General features: G+C 34.2%; 1 protein-coding gene across 3 annotated transcripts in view; it reads left to right on the forward strand.

Moving 5' to 3' along the window:
• Positions 1–20322, forward strand: part of LOC125230139 (rho GTPase-activating protein 7) — a 311981-nt gene that overhangs the window by 231671 nt on the left and 59988 nt on the right. For 2 of the 3 annotated variants that reach the window (XM_048135175.1, XM_048135189.1), the window contains one exon: positions 10181–10252. In XM_048135175.1, the coding sequence (XP_047991132.1) occupies positions 10181–10252 (72 nt within the window). Of the gene's footprint in view, positions 1–3014; positions 3648–10180; positions 10253–20322 lie in introns of those variants that run through there. The other variant, XM_048135182.1, reaches the window with a different exon arrangement.

Genomic DNA, 20322 nt, shown 5'->3' on the forward strand with positions numbered 1-20322 from the left:
ATACAGACTATAAAACATCAAACTAAATCAAATCCATCAATTTATTCAATATTTAGAATTCAAAACCATTATTTTTATGTAAATTCTAACAGCCAGCGCAAGACATCAAGTTAAAATTTGTATGAAATTACTTTGCACTCTTGTGGATAAAATGCAATTTTGCTATCTGTTTTCGAATAGCAAAGAGAGCCTTTACCAGTTGGTGTTGGTGAAAAAACTGTTATAAGTCCACTAATTAACAGCGGTAAAGTCTCATTGGTTAGCATTAAAAATATTGAACCGCAGAAATAAAGACAATTAAAGTGAAACTTAAACCTAATTTATGTGTTTTCACAAAAGTCGTTGTATAATACAAACACGAAATTATCTACCTGTTGTTACTTGTTTTTAATAAGTAGGTATGTTTACGAGAGCAGCCATTTTTTTCTCAAGCTTATATTTTACCAACATGTTTGTTCCATCGACATCTTCCCAAAATTATAATTATATTAATTTGTTTGCTAACGTGAAATTAAATATAAATCCTTAAATATTAGTCTATGTCCAATCCAAAATCTAAGGAAATAAAATACAACTAGGTACATAGATCCACTTTCTTTTTCACTTTTTGGTCTCAGAAGTATTGTGTGGATAGGTAATTTCTATGTCATGTTACTTTTAATTCTAGTAGGCATTAAATAATATATTCTACATTTTATGTGTCGTATGTAAAAGTAATAAGTCTGAGAAAAATGTAAACGTTGGTTCCTTGTTTAGCTACAAGCTTCTAAATATACACAGAGACATACTTTTACAAACATTTCGAGTCACCTGAATAAGCACGAATCAGCACAAGAGTTTACTCTAAATCCCCTTTTACCATGTCGCAAAACACAAAGTATACTCGTACATATTACAGTCCTATTTCAAACATATACTTACTCGCACAAACATGTGGCAATTCGTAAAAGCCCAAATAAACTTCTGTGTCGGGTTTATGCTACTTAGCACTGGCATAACATAGTAACCTGTTGAATCTACCAGCTATTCACCAGAGTACAATGAATAAGGATCTTTTCATAACGAAAAAAGTGAATAATCGGGCAGTCCGTTTTAAAGAGAATAAACCTACAAAAAGCGTCCTACAAGTCTATGTGAAATTGTACTCGTCTCACTTCGATAAACCTTCTTTTTCTTCATATTCTGTTTTTACTAAGTGTGCCTGTCCTACACTTTTATAACTATACACAAAATATATTGCACAAATTCTTTAGCTTTATCTATAAACAATGCATTTTATGGCAAATAGCCAGAATTTATAGTGAACTTGACTTTCTTAGCTATTAGGCCCACATTATTAAAACACTGTCGCACTTACCGCCTCATCGTAAAATCTTTATAAGGCCCAAGAGGAGCATTGCCTCGTATAACCACACTTCACGCAGAAATATGGGCTCTTGGCTGCATTAATGCGACCGCGAGTATCGACGTAAAGATTTATGCGTAGGGTGCCCATTTCGCGCTTTATAACAAGGACTTTTCCTGTTTAAGTCGCAGCGAATTTCAGTTTGAATACCTATGTTTTTATGTTCGTTTTCATGATACAGTAGGTTCATCGACCCTGGACACCTGCGACATAAAAAGACACGAGGTGTTCTGAAAAAAGGCAGGCACCTTACAGTTCAGATTCTGCACTGATAGGTACCTGCCTTTAAACTCTGCACTGCAGAGATACCACTGACGAGTTAATTCTGACGAATGGCATCAGTTAGCTGTGCGAGACAGAAAGTTCCTAAGAAATGTGTAAGGAATACCAGCCATCTAAGCGGTTAAGAGGGAAGTGCTCAAGAATAGAGTGAGGTAAGACAGAAGATGCCGTGATTAATTCGTAATGGTTCCCCAGGGTTCCTTTTTCATGCAGTATACTTTTTTCGATCCGATAAATACCCATCAAACATAACAACACATAATAAGTGCTCGATACATTACAAAGTTCGAATACCGCTAAATTATTTTGTCAAGTCGCATTGTGTACTCAACAATGCATTTTGTAAATGAGGTAACACGATAATGCTATTCAACATTTCGTACCTGCGATGACACATTCATTCAACGATCTCGCAAATCTAGAAACTGATAACAGCATTAATGACTCACGGCGATACATCTATGGTCCACCTTTTAAAATGTTGTAAGTGCTTTGGTATTTTTCTCTTTGATTTGACTTTTCAGGTAAGTGTAGCGATAATGATTGATGGCTATCGTGCAACGTTATTTAGCGCTGGTTTATTTCGCACGGCGTATGAGTAAGATTCTCGAAATGGTCCGATTACCTAGTTTACGTAGCCTTAGTGCATGCATTGTTTGTTACAATTTAAGACTTTCTTCTGTCTGTGATCAATCATAAGTAATTCATTCATTCATTCAAACATATAAAGTTTATATGGTTCTGTTATAGAACTAAGTCGCCCAAATATGTGTACAAAAAATAACATATTGAACGACAGTCACAGATAAGGATGGCTCTAAATATTTTACTTAATTTTTAAAGTCGTTCAGACGTTATGCGTGATGTTAAAAAACATGGATAAGGTATTTTGTAAGTGCATATATCAATCACAAATATTATTAAATCACAAATATTTTCTTTTACATATATTTAAGCACTTATTAGGCAATTATATGTTATTTTGTGGATATATTTGCTTTAGGATTAATTGTGCGATTTTCTAAACGTTACCAATGGATTTACCTGCTTTAATTCACAGTTAAGTGGAATTAATAATCAGAAATTCACATAAATGTCAAAGTAACCTGCTTCTAACCAGTACACGCATAAAAGCCAGATTAAAAACCCATAAACTAAAACAAAATTACCGTATCCATACAGTTTCCAATACTGAATCATAGTCCCGCTATCGCAGACGCTAATACACAATACGTAAGTGACTAGTTTCTGATAAAAAACTGATAATCATTCCAGCACAGCTCTGGTGCGCGAACGCATGTTTTTGTACGAAAAACAAACTAGAAAAATGTGATCCAAGTGTATTGTTCTGGTGGATTTTGTTCTATAGTTTGTCGACGGATTTTGTGTTTACTGTGCTTTCATTACAGTTTTTAAATGTTTAAATTACAAGAAAAACTAGCCTCTAAATTACGACAATAAACTCGTTTTAAAGCTTTTCTTTTTGTTTAAACCGGAAAATTTGTTTAACGAGAAGATTACTATGCATTATAATAAAATAAAATACCTTGTTTATATGGATTTAGTTACAACTTTATTGCAGTGTTGATGACTCCGACCGAAAAGTATCAAAAGTGTTCGCTCTCATTCCGGTTTTTTATAGTATTTAAATCTGTTTCCAAACGTAAATTTTCTATGAATCTTTACGCAACCGCCGCGAAAATCCCATTGAAAACCACCAATAACCATAAAAACGAGTGAAAGTAAACGTATAACTTGACCATAAAAACCATAACTCTTTTATATCGGAACCGGTTGATGGTGTAACGCGATGGAAAACCGCTCGTTATAAATGTGTTAATTTGTGTAGAAAAGGGTGTTAATGAGCGCATGATCGATTTTAACCGATTTTCGAAGTGCCAGTGAGTTGGTGGGCCGAACAACATGAGTGTTCCTAATTTGAACATCGTGCAAATTACAGGTATTGCTTTTTAATATTTATAGTTGCTACTAACTTGCATACCAATTTTACTTCTACAGTAATTCATTATGTTCATAAAATGTATGTGATTTTTTTTTATGACATATAGTATATCGAGTAATAACATCTGCCAATCGTTTTTACTCGTACTGTAATAAACGAAACTGCGAAGTCCCTCTAAAATTGGTAGCGGTTCCCGGATCTGAACTATATTATTTGAGCATTTCCCATAAGACAGAGGTACTGCACAAACAATTAGTAGTAGTAGTAGTAGTTATAATAGTAACATTCCGGGATGCCTTGCATAGATTGTGTGTAGACATTTACTTAGTTACATATGTATATACATATTTAGCTACCAAATATACTTTTTTTTTTAATATGTTGACTCTATGTTAATTGTTGTTTTCGTTGATTGATCGACAATCACGATGACGCCTGCTTTAACGTCTGATTTTTAAAAGCCTGATTTGACATATCTGAAATAACTAGACAAAAGCGTTCCATAAGGTAACTGCAAGTGTTATCATCTCTGACATCAGCAGATGGCTCCTTTATGTAAACGTTAACGCCTTCCGGGCCACTATCGTAACGATGCCCACTTCGCTTCATTATCTGCTTAGAACTGGAACGCTGACTCTGTATGTACTTATTGGTGTTGTAAAATTCCATTGATAAATGCTTGCTGTATCCGTCAACGTGTTTTTGTAACAAACATATTGGCAATATGTCCATCATTCACTGTAGACTATAAATAGACGACTTAAACTTATTTTTTAAACCTGAAAATCATTGAGAATTTTTCATTAAGAAGCTCATTCCACAGCAGGAGCATCCAGTTTTCCACTAGACGAAAATCCTCTTAAGACGCAATGTGCGATCATTAAGTTTCTGCTTTTTAAGCTTACGCCAAATTGAATTAAATAGATTCTCCACTGTGTGAGTTCCGTGAGGAGAAGTAGACCACTGATCATAATTATGTCCTAAAGATCTCCTAAAATCGTGTCGGAAAAGCAGAAAAATTGGACTTTTATACTCTGATTTACAGAGGGCGGAATTGCTCATGGCGAAAATCAAACGTCAATAGAGTTGGAATGTTAAATTTTATCGACATTTTCAGCTATCGATAAATTCAGCCACCTTTTACATTTCTGACTTTAACATTAACCTCTTTGATTGGAGTCGACCATTTGATTTTGACCTCTTTGATTAGATTAAAAGTAAGTTGAATGACATCTAATTACCATTTTTGTCACTAGTCCATTTGCAACTAATTTACGTTTAAAAAATGGTTAATCCAAAACGAAAAACAGTCAACAAATGGATAAAGAAGTATCCTTGTCGTACTTAAGTCGAAAACAACTCAACAATATACTGATAATTTCAGTTTAATTGATAGTCGATAAAATTTAACGTTCCAACTCTATGGACGTTTGATTTTTGCCATGAGCAATTCCGCCCCCTGCTGATTTATTATGCTTACCATACCTACTACTAATTATTTTTATTGGATCTATAGATAATATTTTATGTCAATTATTATTTACTTATGATACTGCCTATATATGCTTAAACGCTTGTAATCCTTAGGAGTAATACGACAGACGACAGATATTACTTATACCAGTATTAAAACATGTCGCAAATTCAACCTAATGTAACATCGTTTTATGTAAACACACGTAATATTATCACAAAGGTGTGAAAAGTCTTATATGGGTGTTTTTTCACACCTTTTTATTTGCTTTACGCGTAAAATGTCAAATACTTACGGTATTATACAGTCGGTGATAATTTGCAACCAGCTCCTAAACTGTAAAGATCTATAATTTTGGTAACTTTCATTGGTTTCATTAGTTAGTAAAAGTATATATTTTAGGTAACAGTAAGTATTGTTTAACAGCTGAGAGATTACAGCTATGAATTTACTTTTTATGTAAATAAATAAAGTGAAATCAAACACCGTCTGAGTCGGAACACGTGGAAATCTAAGGGAGAGGCATTTTCCCAGCAGTGGAACATTCGATAGGCTAGAAAAAATTTGGTTACAGTAGGTACAAGATAGTTCCGTTTTCTTTATCTTCAAAAGTAAGCAAATCATTATAAGTATGTAGTACTCGTAGTTGACTACATAAATAATGTATTTGCATATAAATCCAACGTACACTACAAATATAATGACTAATTTACCTAGAGATGACGTCTAGGTAAGGTTGCATACAACGGGGAAATTGGCTTCCATCCGTTCAAACACCAATGCTTTAGCACTTTAGGTGAAAATGCTGCCACATATATTTTTAATTAATCAAGTTATACACAAAGAATATGTGTGCCATTAGCAGTAGAATAATCTATTACGCTTCATAGAACAAATGGACGTAGTTACGCAGAAACGTTCCAATCCATCTGAAATTGTCATTGAAATGAAAGACTTTTGTTTTTCATACAAGGTCTAAAACTTAATGACAATTTCATGTGGAATGGAACGTTTCTGCGTAACTACGTCCAAATGGCTTAGTGGCCCCTGTGAAGACCTTTATTCGGCCCCGCATATTACTCGTCTGTCAACTACACGGCTTAATTAAGTCCAGAACAAACAGCGTGCGGCGTCCCGTCTCATTAACACAACTAGGCCATACCATGGCTATTGTTGAAATAAAAATAAAAACATTATGACCAGTATGGTCAAACTAGACAGACGGGGCAAGTTATAATTAAAAATATTGTATGCGCAAATGAAAATTAACTAATTATTCATTGGATTTGGAGACATAATTATGTGCTTGGTTTTAAACTTTCGTTGCCCTTCATTGTCAAATTCTACATTGCCCTCATCTATGTGGTATAAGTGTGTAGGTATGCCTTTTCAAAACGCACAGAGCTATTTACCTACATATTATATACCTCATCTTAAACCAATAAAGAAGCAGCGATTTTGCAGCAATCTTCATTGGCTAACTTTACGAGTAGTAAGTACTTACCTACTGCTAACCAACTGAGTACCAGTAGGTAAGTATTTTAGGTATGTCATATGAGTAACACTTTACCCTAAAACCTACATTTTTAACATTCATGAAAAGTAGGTTTACGGGATAGGTAAATACTAACAGCTAAATTGTATGATATAATTGCATGTATGAAGAATTAGCACTATCACTTTATAACATCAGAATAAATACAACCTATATGTAGAGCGATGGACTACAAAGTAATCAAGCAATAAAATAATCATTGATCAAACGTAAAATTCTCATTAGAAAACGAAAGAGATAAACAAAACGTTTACAAAACTAGTTATCTATTAAATAATGGCCGAAATCAATTCCACGGTCCAAAACAGGTGATGAAACCAATTAAGGGCTCTTTACAGGTAATAAATAACCGAAATAACATAAAAGCCGAGATGTACTATCTAAATCACTTGCTAGTATCGAAACATGCGATGCGGGGCCCTTTAAACGGGTAATACGTCTTCCAGATGTAGCTACTAACCTTGTTAAAAAATAAAGATTGGGTTCTGTGGTCGACGGGAAAGCAAAATAAGTTGTTGTCAAATAAATACTTTTTGATGTATATGATTCTCTGTCAAGAACTCAAAGAGGTTCATAGTGGCCATAAATAGACAATACCTACTTATTTATTTACAGTAACAATAAATAAATTGATTGGCTACCATGATTCCTCACTATACTAAAAATATTGAACCTTCCTAGGTAGAATTAAATAATCAACTTTATTGAATAAATAAATAGGTATATGTTCTTAATTAATGTATAACGAGAAAAGATACTCTGAGATGGAACTCGGATCGAGTTGGACAGTTGCAATAAGGATACTGCATTGCGCCTCGCGTACTATCTATATCGCGTTAACCTTTGCTCAGAGATGTACTACCTAAAGTATTATCCATTTCACATTCATGAAATTCCTAAACCCTATTTTACGCTTCTAAAGTAATACAAAATAAGTATCTTTTCTCGTTATACATTCATTATTCAATGGCATTATCTTCTTAAAACAAACACTTTTTGGGGAACCCTATTGAAACGTTCAAAGTAAGTCAATACGCGGCGGTGAAAAATTACCGCACACTTTGCCACTTACAGCTGAACTCTCGACCCCGATAACTTCCGAAATGAGGAGCTACTCACTAGTGGAATCTGGACAAGGTATCTTAATAAATAATCATCATCATCATCATTGGCTACGACATCTTAGCAAATGATTGTTACAGTGTTTTTATTTTGTGGTGCCGGTACATCGTCTTTGGTGGCTTAGTAGTCCGATGGCAGCACGACACCTTTTGCCACATCTGTCACAGGTGAAACGTGAGTCAAGAGGAGGAGGAGCTCTGGAGCGAAGCCTTTTCTGCTTAAGGTTGTCAAGCCAGACTTTGTCATGCTCCGTCAGTCCGTCGGATAAGTCACGGCGCCATTCAGGTCTCATGCTAGCGCGAGTCTTCCAACTGTCTAGGTTCATACTAAAAGATTGCATATCCCGTTTACAGGAATCTTTAAACCTTAACATTGGGCGGCCCACAGGTCTTTAAAGAATAATAATAAACTCATACTAAACTGGAAGCCAGAGACAGAGGTTGTAGAAAACACAATCTCATCAGCCTGCTATTACGCGCTTAGAAGTTTAAAGGAGGAACTCTTGGTTAAGCAGCTAAAAGTAGTATACTGCACTGGTGGAGTCTAGGCTGAGGTATGGCATAAAATTTTTACATGCGCTGTACAATTGTCGAGGTGCATGGCCTGACGAGACCCACTTCAGCCTAAAAAAATATTCGTAAACGAAACCTGGCGATTCAGATTGAAATTTATCTACCTATACTAGGGGCTGTCGCTGACCAATAAGTAAAACATAGTATAGTTGTATTCGATGATATAATACTTCTATATGCAACTATTTTTCCAGTCAAAGATCACTGTGACCAACCATTTGTAGTTATAATAATATTAATCACACGTGGAATTAAGACTAAATAAGCTATTAATTTGCAATTCAAATGTATTCTCACTTTCATATTTTTTTAATTTGTTATACTTAATGCAACATGATATAGTGCAGACAGATTTAGAAATATTAAAAGATATGAAATGAAATGAAATGAAATGAAATGAAATGAAATGAAATTTATTTGATAACAGATCGTTACATGTCAGTGATAGGTGATGTCATTGGATTTATATTGTATTTTATCGAAACTTTTTATAAGAAGATTTACCTACATAATATATCTATGTATGTATATATTTATATTTTAATATAACATCGGATATTCGTCTATTTACATACATAAATATCTCCTTGAAGAAGTTCCTACCAATAGTATTTTCAATGAGTATATCTGATTGTCTAATGCTTTAGTCGAGGATGAGGCTATAATCACACCTATAAGCATCGAGCCACATTTTATGTATGACAAATAGCTCGTTAGTATTATATGAATAAGCTTACGCATCGTAAAGCTGAAAGTATGCGTACGCAACTTCATCCTAACGAGCGATTTCTATACATAAAATGCGGCTCGATGCTGATAGATATATTCCACCCTAAATGATGTGTAGTAACGTAACGCTACTAATGAAATCATCTCAAGTCCCTTTAATGATTTCGTCACACGCTTCGTTAGGTGGACAGCCGTATCCATTCCACTTTCACGCATGCTCACAGATTAGTGTTTTATTTCTAGAGTGGTTTCTCTTCATTATTTAGACATTTGTAGCCGTCAGACCTACAATGGCACTGATTGGCCCTATGGCCTACACCGTGGATAAAGCAGTTAACGTAACCGAACTCGCTTGGACCCTAGAACCATCCGCCGCCTTTGAATTCTCATTAACTTTGTGACGCACGCACGGATCTATAACACTGGTTGTTCGACTATTAATATTTATAGGAGAAAGGCATTTTGTTTCTATCTATTGTTTGTGTCCGGCCCTTAAAGGTTTTTTGCTTGCGTAAGCGGTTTACCCCATTTTTGGAGTAATGGACATCATTTGGTTTTATTTGTTTTGAATTTCTAATGCCATAATTTATTGGATTAGCTTAAGCTTGAGGCGCTTTAGTTTCTCTGCCATTGTGTCATTGGTCTTATGCCATTCTTAACCCAGATGCAGATTAATTGTCATTATTTTTATGTTGCAATAAAATGGTGGTGTAATGGAGTGCATATTTTCTAATTACATAATTTAAAAGAGGCAGAGTCTAGTAGCCGGCCACCAAGAGTTTGTAGCATAAGCAATATTTTCGTGATATTAAATGTGCAAATAAGGAAATAGGGAAAAAGGGGGACCTTTGAGCCTAGCGGTCTAGTAGGTAGTAAGGAAGAGTCCGCCGTCATAGTACTTAGTCATATTTTGTATTTTTCTTATGATATGACATCTATATATTTGTTTAAATAACGATGATATCCGCCTGTTGTTGCCTACCACGTTGTATCTGTTCTGAATTATGTATTTTTTTTCTTCTGTAGTTTGCAATAAAGTATTTTATTATTATTAAATATGATTGTGTGATTGTTTCAGAGATCGAAGCGGCGGAGGCGTGCAAATGGCTACGAGCCGCCGGCTTCCCGCAGTACGCCCAGATGTACGAAGGTAAGGCACGCCATCATTTGTCATACATACAAAAAGATAAAGGACCTAGCTTTAGAAACGGACAAATCGTACAACGGGGGAACAACTATTTTTTCCTTTTTAAGTAAGGAACCCCGGCACTGACATTATTATCAATAAACTGATGTAGGTACTGTTACAACTAACAAAACAAACACTAAGATGATTGGAGAACTCTCGTGACGAAATTGAAAAACGACAATTGAAAACTACTGTCGCAAAATTGTAGTAAAATGACTTCGTTACATACAGAAATAAATCCTGTAAAGACAGGCTCTTTAAGCTCATCGTCTTGGTTTGAAAAATAACGGATTGAAAGCTTATCGGCGCAAGTTATGCGAAAATACTGGTAGAAATATTACGGACAAGTCCTAGTCTTGAAGTCTTTGTCGAAGGTAAAAAATATAACATTAAGTACCAACACAGAAGCATACGGCCCCTGGGACGCGACTCGTCCTCCATATTCTTATAGGCACATACATCAAACTTCAGAAGCAAATAATTTTCACGACAATTCGATACTGATAAGTCACTAGTATAATTATATTATTACCTACCTGCTTATGAGTAAAATAATGTACAAAATGGATACCTTCTTTTTACAGAGTCGGAACCAAATGATTGCACTGGAAGAATAAGCACCCTTCTCAGATTGACTAAGTCCCATGGCAAACTCAAGAAGGAGTGTTGTGGGTAATCACTGTAGTCAGGCAATACACAAATACTTAAATGCATAGAAAAACACCCATGACTCTGCACAAATAATTATCATACGTTCTGGTCTCGGAAAAGCTCGGCCAAAACAGACGCAGCTGAGTCCCTTCACCGTAAAACCTATTAATCATAATATATCTTACCCCTTATATTATGCGGTTTGTACTAAAATTCTGGGCTTGTAATAAATATGAGTAATACCTGTCTATCTGTTTTCTTCTTTATGCTTACCTATACCTATTCAGTAGGAAATGATCTAAAGTTCTAAACGGTTAGTATACGCGTACAACTATAATACATCCAGCTGCCTGAAAAATAAGCCTGGTACCGCATAATATCAGACAATTTAAGCTCAAACTACTTATACATATAGTCAAGGTATGTGTATATCTCAATTAATGATGTCTTAAACCATAATTATAGATTCGGACAAACTGCCAAGAATATTTCGGTACAAGGCGTAAAGAACTTAAATCCGTCGTATGGACGGGACGGGACAGAACTGAACTACTTGATATGTTCTAAATTCACACACATACAACACATACAATCACGCCTGTATCCCATAAAGGGGTAGGCAGAACACATGAAACTACTAAAGCTTCAGTGCCACTCTTGGCAAATAAGGGGTTGAAAGAAAACGAAACTGTGACATAACCAAAAATACACCAAAAATTATGTGTGTTCTAAATTCAAATTTCAATAAAAAGATATTTCGACTTATATCGGAGTAATTCCCGAAATATTTGTACATTTGGATCACGATTCCGATTATGATAAAAATGGTAGGCTGATAGAGTCCATGATGCTGAGCAAGATCCACTAGGTTACCCAAAATGTCCCAGGTAGTTTGTATGAAACCTTCCTTTTTGTTACCAGAATTTAGAACATTTTCGGTAACAAAGAGGAAAGTTTCATACAAACTACCTGGGATATTTTGGGAAACCTAGTGGATCTTGCTCAGCATCATGGCCTCTATCAGGCTAAATACCAAATTTTATTAAAATCGAAGACGTGATCCAAATGTACAAACTTTTTGGGAATTGCTGATCAAGCTCTTCACACCATCCACCGATTTAAGTATCCAGAACCGCAACTTGTGGCAATAAAGTAGTGTAAAGTTATTTTTGCCACTTTGTCCGTATCCATATTTAATACCTTCGCCACTTCACATAGGTATTCAAATGCTTGTCTTTTTGGGATTCTTTTGATGACCGGTCTGGTCCTAGCGCGTAGTGACCCTGCCTGCTAAGCCGCAGTCCCGGTTCGAATCCAGGTAAGGACATTTATTTGTGTGATGAACACAGATATTTGTTTCGGGTCATGGAAGTTTTCTATGTATAGGTATAAGTATTTGTATATTATGTACATAATATCGTTCTCTTGAGTACCCACAACACAAGCCTTCTTGAGCTTTTTAACCGTGGGACAGTCAATCTGTGTAAGAAGTCCCCTTCCAAGGTTATCATTGCATAATCGAAAACATGTCTAAAATTAAAGTGTATGGTAACAAATTTGACTATTTATACCGTGAAATCAAGCAAACTATCAAAATCCTGGCGACGACTGGTTTAACATATAGCGACTAATCCTAAAGATAAGATAAGCGAAATGTAAACTGCTTGGGTATTGTTTACTTCCAGATTTCTGATAAGTTTTTGGCTTTACAGTGTATATTTACATATGAGTAACATAAGGATTGTTTACAGATCTCTGATGAATTTATTTTTATGACAAAAATGTGACTTTGTAATATCGAATATCAATCAAATTGGCAACGTAGTAGTTGCTATTTGAACGTTCTCATCCTTACGTCAGATAATTTTAAAACAAAACCAAAAGTTACAGCTTATGTAACGGTCCGCGCACAAAAAAGGGACTTTAATAGTTTATTATAATGACAAAAGCAGCCCGTGTCTACCGTCACGTTAACAAAAATGACGTCAAAAGTTAAGTGAAAGTGTCCGCTATTAACCACAAAAGACTACAAAACGATCGTTAACGTCAGCCTGTGACCAAACAAAACATAACCGATTAGTCTTATCTCGGATCCAGGTATACATTTCTCGTAAATGTCTAAATTCCTTTTTTAAAATCCTTAAAACAAACAAACGCAACACGTTTCGTTTTAAGAATAAGGTTTGAAATCGGATGCTTGTTTTTGCATAATTTGAATTTTATTTCTCGTTTTAAGTTTACCTACGAAGTCCATTTTTGGAGTAAAAAAATAAACAATGGATTTCAACTCTGTTGTAACGTGTCAGAGTTGATATTAAATTTGACTGGGACAGTCGCGATGCTCGTAGTATTTTGTTAAATTTAAAAGGCGGTAGGGGGTCGTCCTTTTTGACAGCCGAATAGCGAATCTGTCAAAATATTTTTTCGTCGTCTGTTCTGATTAGTTCAGGTACCAGTCCATATTTGTGTGTGGTAGAGGTCAGTCATAATTTCAGTAATGTGGGGCAAATCACAAAAAAATACTTAACTGTACAATGTGTTTTTAAAATATATAACCCATAAGATTATATTATGGTTATGTTTGGATTATAGTGTTTTATTATGATTGTGCTGTAATGGACTACATATTGGATAATCCAGGTTTGTTTTTATAGGTATAATATTTAAAGTTGTACAAAAGATATTGCAGATGGATAATAAGATTCTACATTAATACGTAACGTACTTATAGCAATACGTACCTACATATTTTTTACATATTTTACCTAGCTTAACTATGTATATTTTAAATCAAAATAGGATTAAACATATATTATTACCTACTCAAATTCTTTACCTTACGTATAATTATTTTATTCCATAGACAGCTCCGCATTTATAACAGTAGGCATGCTTTATGGGTACAAGCGTTATTCCAGTGAGATCCTCATTTTTTTTTTTGAACAATCAAAATCATATTTCTAGATTACTGGAAACACTCTGTACCTAACAAAACCCTGTTAAAGCAGATTAATGAAAATAAATGAAGACCAAATTATTTACGGCATAATAATTTGCAACGCGACACTCAGTTTTTTGCCACATTTTAAATTACTCTGCCCTATTTTCCCTTGGGCGCTTTGTAAAATATCAAAAAATATTAACCGCAACGCAAAATTTGCATGTACGCTTTTCATTTAAATTGCATTCTTTGACACCTTACTTTGATGATTTTTTGAGAAATGGATAATGCATGGTGTATTAGATACTGCTTTTTATAAATTAACAATGTTTGAATAAAAACAAGCCCAATGTAGGTATACAAAAATGCAAATTTAATAATAAACCGTCTAATAAAAATATTTGTACACAAGTGATAATTGGTCCTATTGATCTCCATCATCATCCTTGCGTTATCGCGGCTTACTGCCACACTTTCTAGGTGCCTGTGGTCCGCTTAGCAACTTGTCCCTAAAATTGGCGTTCGCGCTAGTTTTTACAAAAGCGACTTTCCACTTGTTCTCCATAAAAGAAATTATATGTCACAATTTTAGTTTTCTTTCAACCTCTTTTTGCCAAGAGAGGCACTGAAACTTGAGTAGTTCATGTGCTCTGCCTACCCCTTTATGGGATACAGGCGTGATTGTATGTATGTGTATGTAAAAGAAATTATCAACGATGTGTTTCGATACGATACTCACTCTCTAGTCTTTTGCTTTTTTTTTTAAAGGTCGGTTCAGAATACAGTATTTGCGTGTGGCCGTATACCAGTTATATTGAATTAGTGACCTCATGAACTCATTACTTGTCCATCAATGGGTCTTTATTCGCGACCGTCAATTTGATAATAATCGCAGCCAGATGTCGAGGTCATTACGTGAGCTTGCACTATAAACTAAAAGCGGAGTAGGAATAAATATGTAACTTATTTTTCAAAGCCTATTCTACAACATAAATAATTAATGTTGAATAGCAAGAATAGTATCAATTTAAAGAACTTACGCTTAATTACCATGTTGGACTACTTATAAATATTTCAGAAGCATATCATGGGATGGGCAGGTTACCTACCGTATTGGTATCCCAGATCATTATCTACATCATTAGATCATTAATATTGATAATGATTCATTATCCTTAATCATAATCTTCAATATTTTGCTAACAGACACACGCATGCACAAAGTAGACAATAATTTGCCAATATTGAGGAAATCCATTGACGAATACAAAAAACAAAAAAAAACTTAAAACGAATCGGAAAGGCATTAAAGTACAGAAATATAAAACTAAATATGTATTTTGTCATAAATAGTCGTAGGTACCCGCTACTGCTTTTGACTTAGATCCTCCCTTGCTGATGCAAAGCGGAACCACCAAGGTCGGGCCACCAGATGCTACTAATACTTCATTGTAATTCAGTTATATTCAAGTTTATAAGAAATATTTTTGCTTTTAGGTATAAAGAAGGGAAATCATATACACCTACTACATAATAATAAGCAATGAAATGAACCTATAAAGTGAATATTTTGACATTATCTATGATATCTAGTATGTTTACCTATATCGACATAAGCTATTGTTAATAATAAATAAAGTATGACTTTGTTAAATAGAAAATTATAGTAATTATTATGTTACTACATTACATAATACCGTGACATGCAAATTGAGCACAATTTTTGTCAATGTACTATCAGCTGCAAAAGTGCATGGCGAATTTATCAATGAATTCATTCATGATTTCTCCATGCAATTTTGCAGCTCACTGTACAATTCTACCAACTATCGCCGTACTTAAGAAAACAAAGAAGTAGTAAAAAAACACCGTTAACAAAAAAGCTATAGCCCATAAAATGGACCCTTGGGACATTCACCTAAGTGGTAGAACATCGTAAACACGGGTACAGGGTATACCAATTAGCTATTTTCAATAAGCCCATAAAAAGGATGTAAGTAGGTAACATTAGGGTACCTACTTACTAATTAAAACGTAGTTTTCTTATTTTTATTTATTAGAGTCTGTTCGGAAAGTGAAGAGTCGTGAAATGTATGGGGCCGATACATTCCACGACTCTACACATTCCGAACAGATTCTATAAAGGAAATTAATCATGTACGAGTATTGTTGAGTATCAAAATTATTACCTACTTATACGTTATGAGAACTACACATGCACTTACACTAATTCTATGAAAACCCCTTCATTCGGCTTTGATGTATTAGAAATATAAATAATTTATTTATGACATAATTATATGGAAAAATTATAAAAAATTATAAAAATAAATAAAGTAACCGTGTAATACGTGTAAAATAAATAAATGAACACGGAGAGTACACAAACATTACAAAGAAGAAATACAAAAATATAGCAAAAAAATATACTCAGGAATATATACAGTTTTCCTTTTTAGGGTTCCGTAGTCAACTAGGAACCCTTATAGTTTCGCCATGTCTGTCTGTCCGTCCGTCCGTCCGTCCGTCCGTCCGTCCGCGGATAATCTCAGTAACCGTTAGCACTAGAAAGCTGAAATTTGGTACCAATATGTATATCAATCACGCCAACAAAGTGCAAAAATAAAAAAATGGAAAAAAATGTTTTATTAGGGTACCCCCCCTACATGTAAAGTGCGGGCTGATTTTTTTTTTTCATTCTAACCCCAACGTGTGATATATCGTTGAATAGGTATTTAAAAATGAATAAGGGTTTTCTAAGATCGTTTTTTGATATTATTAATATTTTCGGAAATAATCGCTCCTAAAGGAAAAAAAAGTGCGTCCCCCCCCTCTAACTTTTGAACCATATGTTTAAAAAATATGAAAAAAATCACAAATGTAGAACTTTATAAAGACTTTCTAGGAAAATTATTTTGAACTTGATAGGTTCAGTAGTTTTTGAGAAAAATACGGAAAACTACGGAACCCTACACTGAGCGTGGCCCGACACGCTCTTGGCCGGTTTTTTACACCTAACCTTTTCTTTTCGTGATGCCAAGTATAAAGTTTGTTATCACCAAGTTTTCTTCGCGGGCAGGTCCCGGCACCCGAAGGAGGAAACTTGTCGATTGGAATTGAGTTGGCTTTTACAAGCTGTTACAAACAAGATCATCGCTCGAACTCTTTGGTGCGCGCGGATTTTGCACCTACTTTTTTTCGTATTTGCGCCTTTTGATGATAAATTGATAATTGTACCTCTTTATTTCTTTCAATACTGTTGATTTTTGGATGCGCAAGACTCATAAAATCAAGTCATGTTTCAAAGAACCTTTGATTTGAATACCTTATTTAATCATTTACTTGAAATATAAATACATTAAGTAAATTGTACCATCAATTGCGAGAAATTATTATTTGTAGTAAGAATTATGCGGGCGAATTGAAATGTTTCTCGTAATTGAGAGAAATGGGTTCAATGGGTTCTAAGAAATTTACCACTCTAGAATATGTATGTATTGTAAGATCATTGTGCGATAAACTTATTACATTACTTAATTAAAATTTTATTTACTGTTCAAGTAACAAATTATTGTTTTATAGAGATATTTTTAGAAATATATGTATAGTTATTAGATCACAGAATACCTAATATATTTATCTATTATCGTAGGTTAACTTGACAAATTTATGAAGACTTGTAGTGACTTCTACTCATATTCACTTCAGGGGCCCAATTCTCAAAACTGAAAGTTACAAGTTACAAGATGATGTCTCTTTCCAACTTGTCATATTAGACATTGACAACCTCTTGTAAATTGTAACTTGTAGCTTCTAGAAATGGGCCCCAGAAGTTCTCGGACACAGTCCATATCAAAACAAAACTGTATCTTATCATTAATCAATTTACTCGTTAATCATTATTATAGAGATCCGACTAAATTAGTCCATGGGCCAGTGAAGAAGTCGGTATAATTTGGGGGTACTAAGTTTCCTTTTTACAGCAGTTAGGTAGGCTTATAAGGATGTTAAAAAACCATGATTGCCATCTCAAAATGGTAGCTAAACAAAATGGCCGCCAATCCAAGATGGCGGATATTGAGTTTTAAAAAATCGACCATAACTCCAGAAGTATTGGTCCGATTTCATTTTTATTTATTTTAAACGAAAGCTCCATTTGTGTACTCAAACACTTGTCATATTCATTGTTTCGATAAATTCAACCATTAGTTGGTAATTAACGAAAAATGTAAAAAAAATATCTTTTTTTCTAAGACTTTTTGTCAAAAATCATGTTTCTACAAAATACCTTGCATATTCTAATAAATATTTAAATGCAGAAAAATAGTGCCATTAATCACCTTTAATTTGATGTATAAAAGATACAGACTTAATTCACAAAAATACATAGAGGCTTAATTTTAATTCTGTCTGTTGAAATTCACCGTTGTGCATACAGTACTAAAAGCTTCAGGTCGAAGTTGTAGATTACTAATATGCTGTTTTTAGTATATTTCTGCAATTGTACTTACAATTAAGAAAATAACTGAACATGATAGTATCCGAAATCCATTAGCTTTAAGAATATAATATTTAATATGTCATAGGTAAAGTACAGTTTTAGATATTTGATTATTTTTATAAAATTTCTTTAGTGATGCAGCGCCAACCAACCGAGATAATACAAAATAAATAAACTAGACATAGTTGAGGTCCTATCTCATCACATTAACCTTTTGATCACCATGGGCGGATATGGCCGTCGCTGGAAATGCTTCCTAAGGACGCCAACCATGGCCATCAGTTTTGTCAATTACATTGGGGACTAGGGTTGCCAACCGTACTATATAATATAGTACTGTACTATATTTTGGCCCAGCGTACTATATTCTATATGAAGCATATATAGTACGCAAAAGTACTATATTTTTGGGGTCCATGCCAGTGGCGAATTTACACTAGGGTCAAACCGCCAAGAGCGGCGTTTCGATACTGAAAAAAATTTCGCGCTCGCTCCGCTCGCGCTTTTATTCATATTTGACTTTCACTGTACATTTAATTACTTCGTTCTGTTCTGCAAATATTGCAGTTACGTATAAAGCCACCGTTGTTTGCAAAAATTTGTATTTTTTCCATGATATTAAATAACGACATTTCTTAAGGGGATTCTCTACTCCGATGAGCTTCGATTTGAATCTATTGGTATTATGAATATTACGATAGTTTCTAAAGCATATCATAGTAACAGAATCGTCTTTAAACAAACTAGCATCCCATAATTAGGTACCTACTTCACAGCTCATTAATTCTGTGATATTTAGTATCAAAGCTGAACTATTTCAGGACGGAAACTGGTTCTTTGGTCAAAATTTTTGCCTTAATTAGTTTAAACTAAAATAGCTTTTGCATTTTTATTAAAGTCTAGATTTCATTAAAAAAAATATTTTTAAAACAATGTCAAATTTCATCAAAAATATAAGTACTTATAATATGGGTATTTTTTTTAATATGGGTCTTGCAAAAAAAGTAAGTAGGTAACTATTGAAATTAAAAGAATATTAATAGGTACGTAAGTAAAAATTGCATACCTGTCAATACATTTAGAAAGTGATAGAAGACTCAATATTGCATATTTTTCGAAATACGCCATATACATTGTTGGTGTTGAATAAAACATTAATTGGTATATTACATACAATTAATAAACTAGTTATATATTACGCTAAGTAAAACATTCGACAACATGAAAGTTTGCTTTTTTAAAAAGGCCAAATGTTAAGTTGGTAAATGTGAGCTTGGCAAATAAGATAATAAGTTGGAAAATGAACATTCGGCGGAATAAAATTGCGCGAAACGTGAGTTAGGAAGTGATGTTCGGCCATACAACTTTCGACGATACTTAAATAAGAGAACCAATGCAACACAAAACTTGTAAAAAATCGATGAAAACCGAATGGAGCCCCTTAGAGTGGACAGAAAGAACGATCTCTACGACTTGGTTATCGATTATGTGTACCGTACTATATTTTATTTCGGTGTACTATATTTTTTAGATGGAATTTTCTAAAATACTATATTTCCCTAAAAAAAAGTTGGCAACCCTATTGGGGACCCATGCGGGCCTTCTTAACGCCTAATTTTGCTCCAATAATCGCGATCCACGTCTGTCTGGTGTCCGGGGCACGACATATTCTTTTTCACTATTTGGCGTTTAAAAGGTTAAGCCTAACTCTGATCCGTGTTGGAGAAAACTTATATTTAGTTAAAGTAATCCTTGCATACAAAAGGTGAAGAACACACCCAAAAGAAAAATAGTCTTGAGAAATGCACTATAATGCATTAATAAGGAATATCTATGAAGTATCCGACTACTAAACAACGTGATATAGGTACCTACCGAATAAACCTTAATTTACGCACAGAAATGTATTACATATTACCGCTATTAATTTTTCGAACT

This window comes from Leguminivora glycinivorella, chromosome 1 (genome assembly GCF_023078275.1).
Source record: "Leguminivora glycinivorella isolate SPB_JAAS2020 chromosome 1, LegGlyc_1.1, whole genome shotgun sequence".
In the NCBI taxonomy this organism is placed as follows: domain Eukaryota; kingdom Metazoa; phylum Arthropoda; class Insecta; order Lepidoptera; family Tortricidae; genus Leguminivora; species Leguminivora glycinivorella.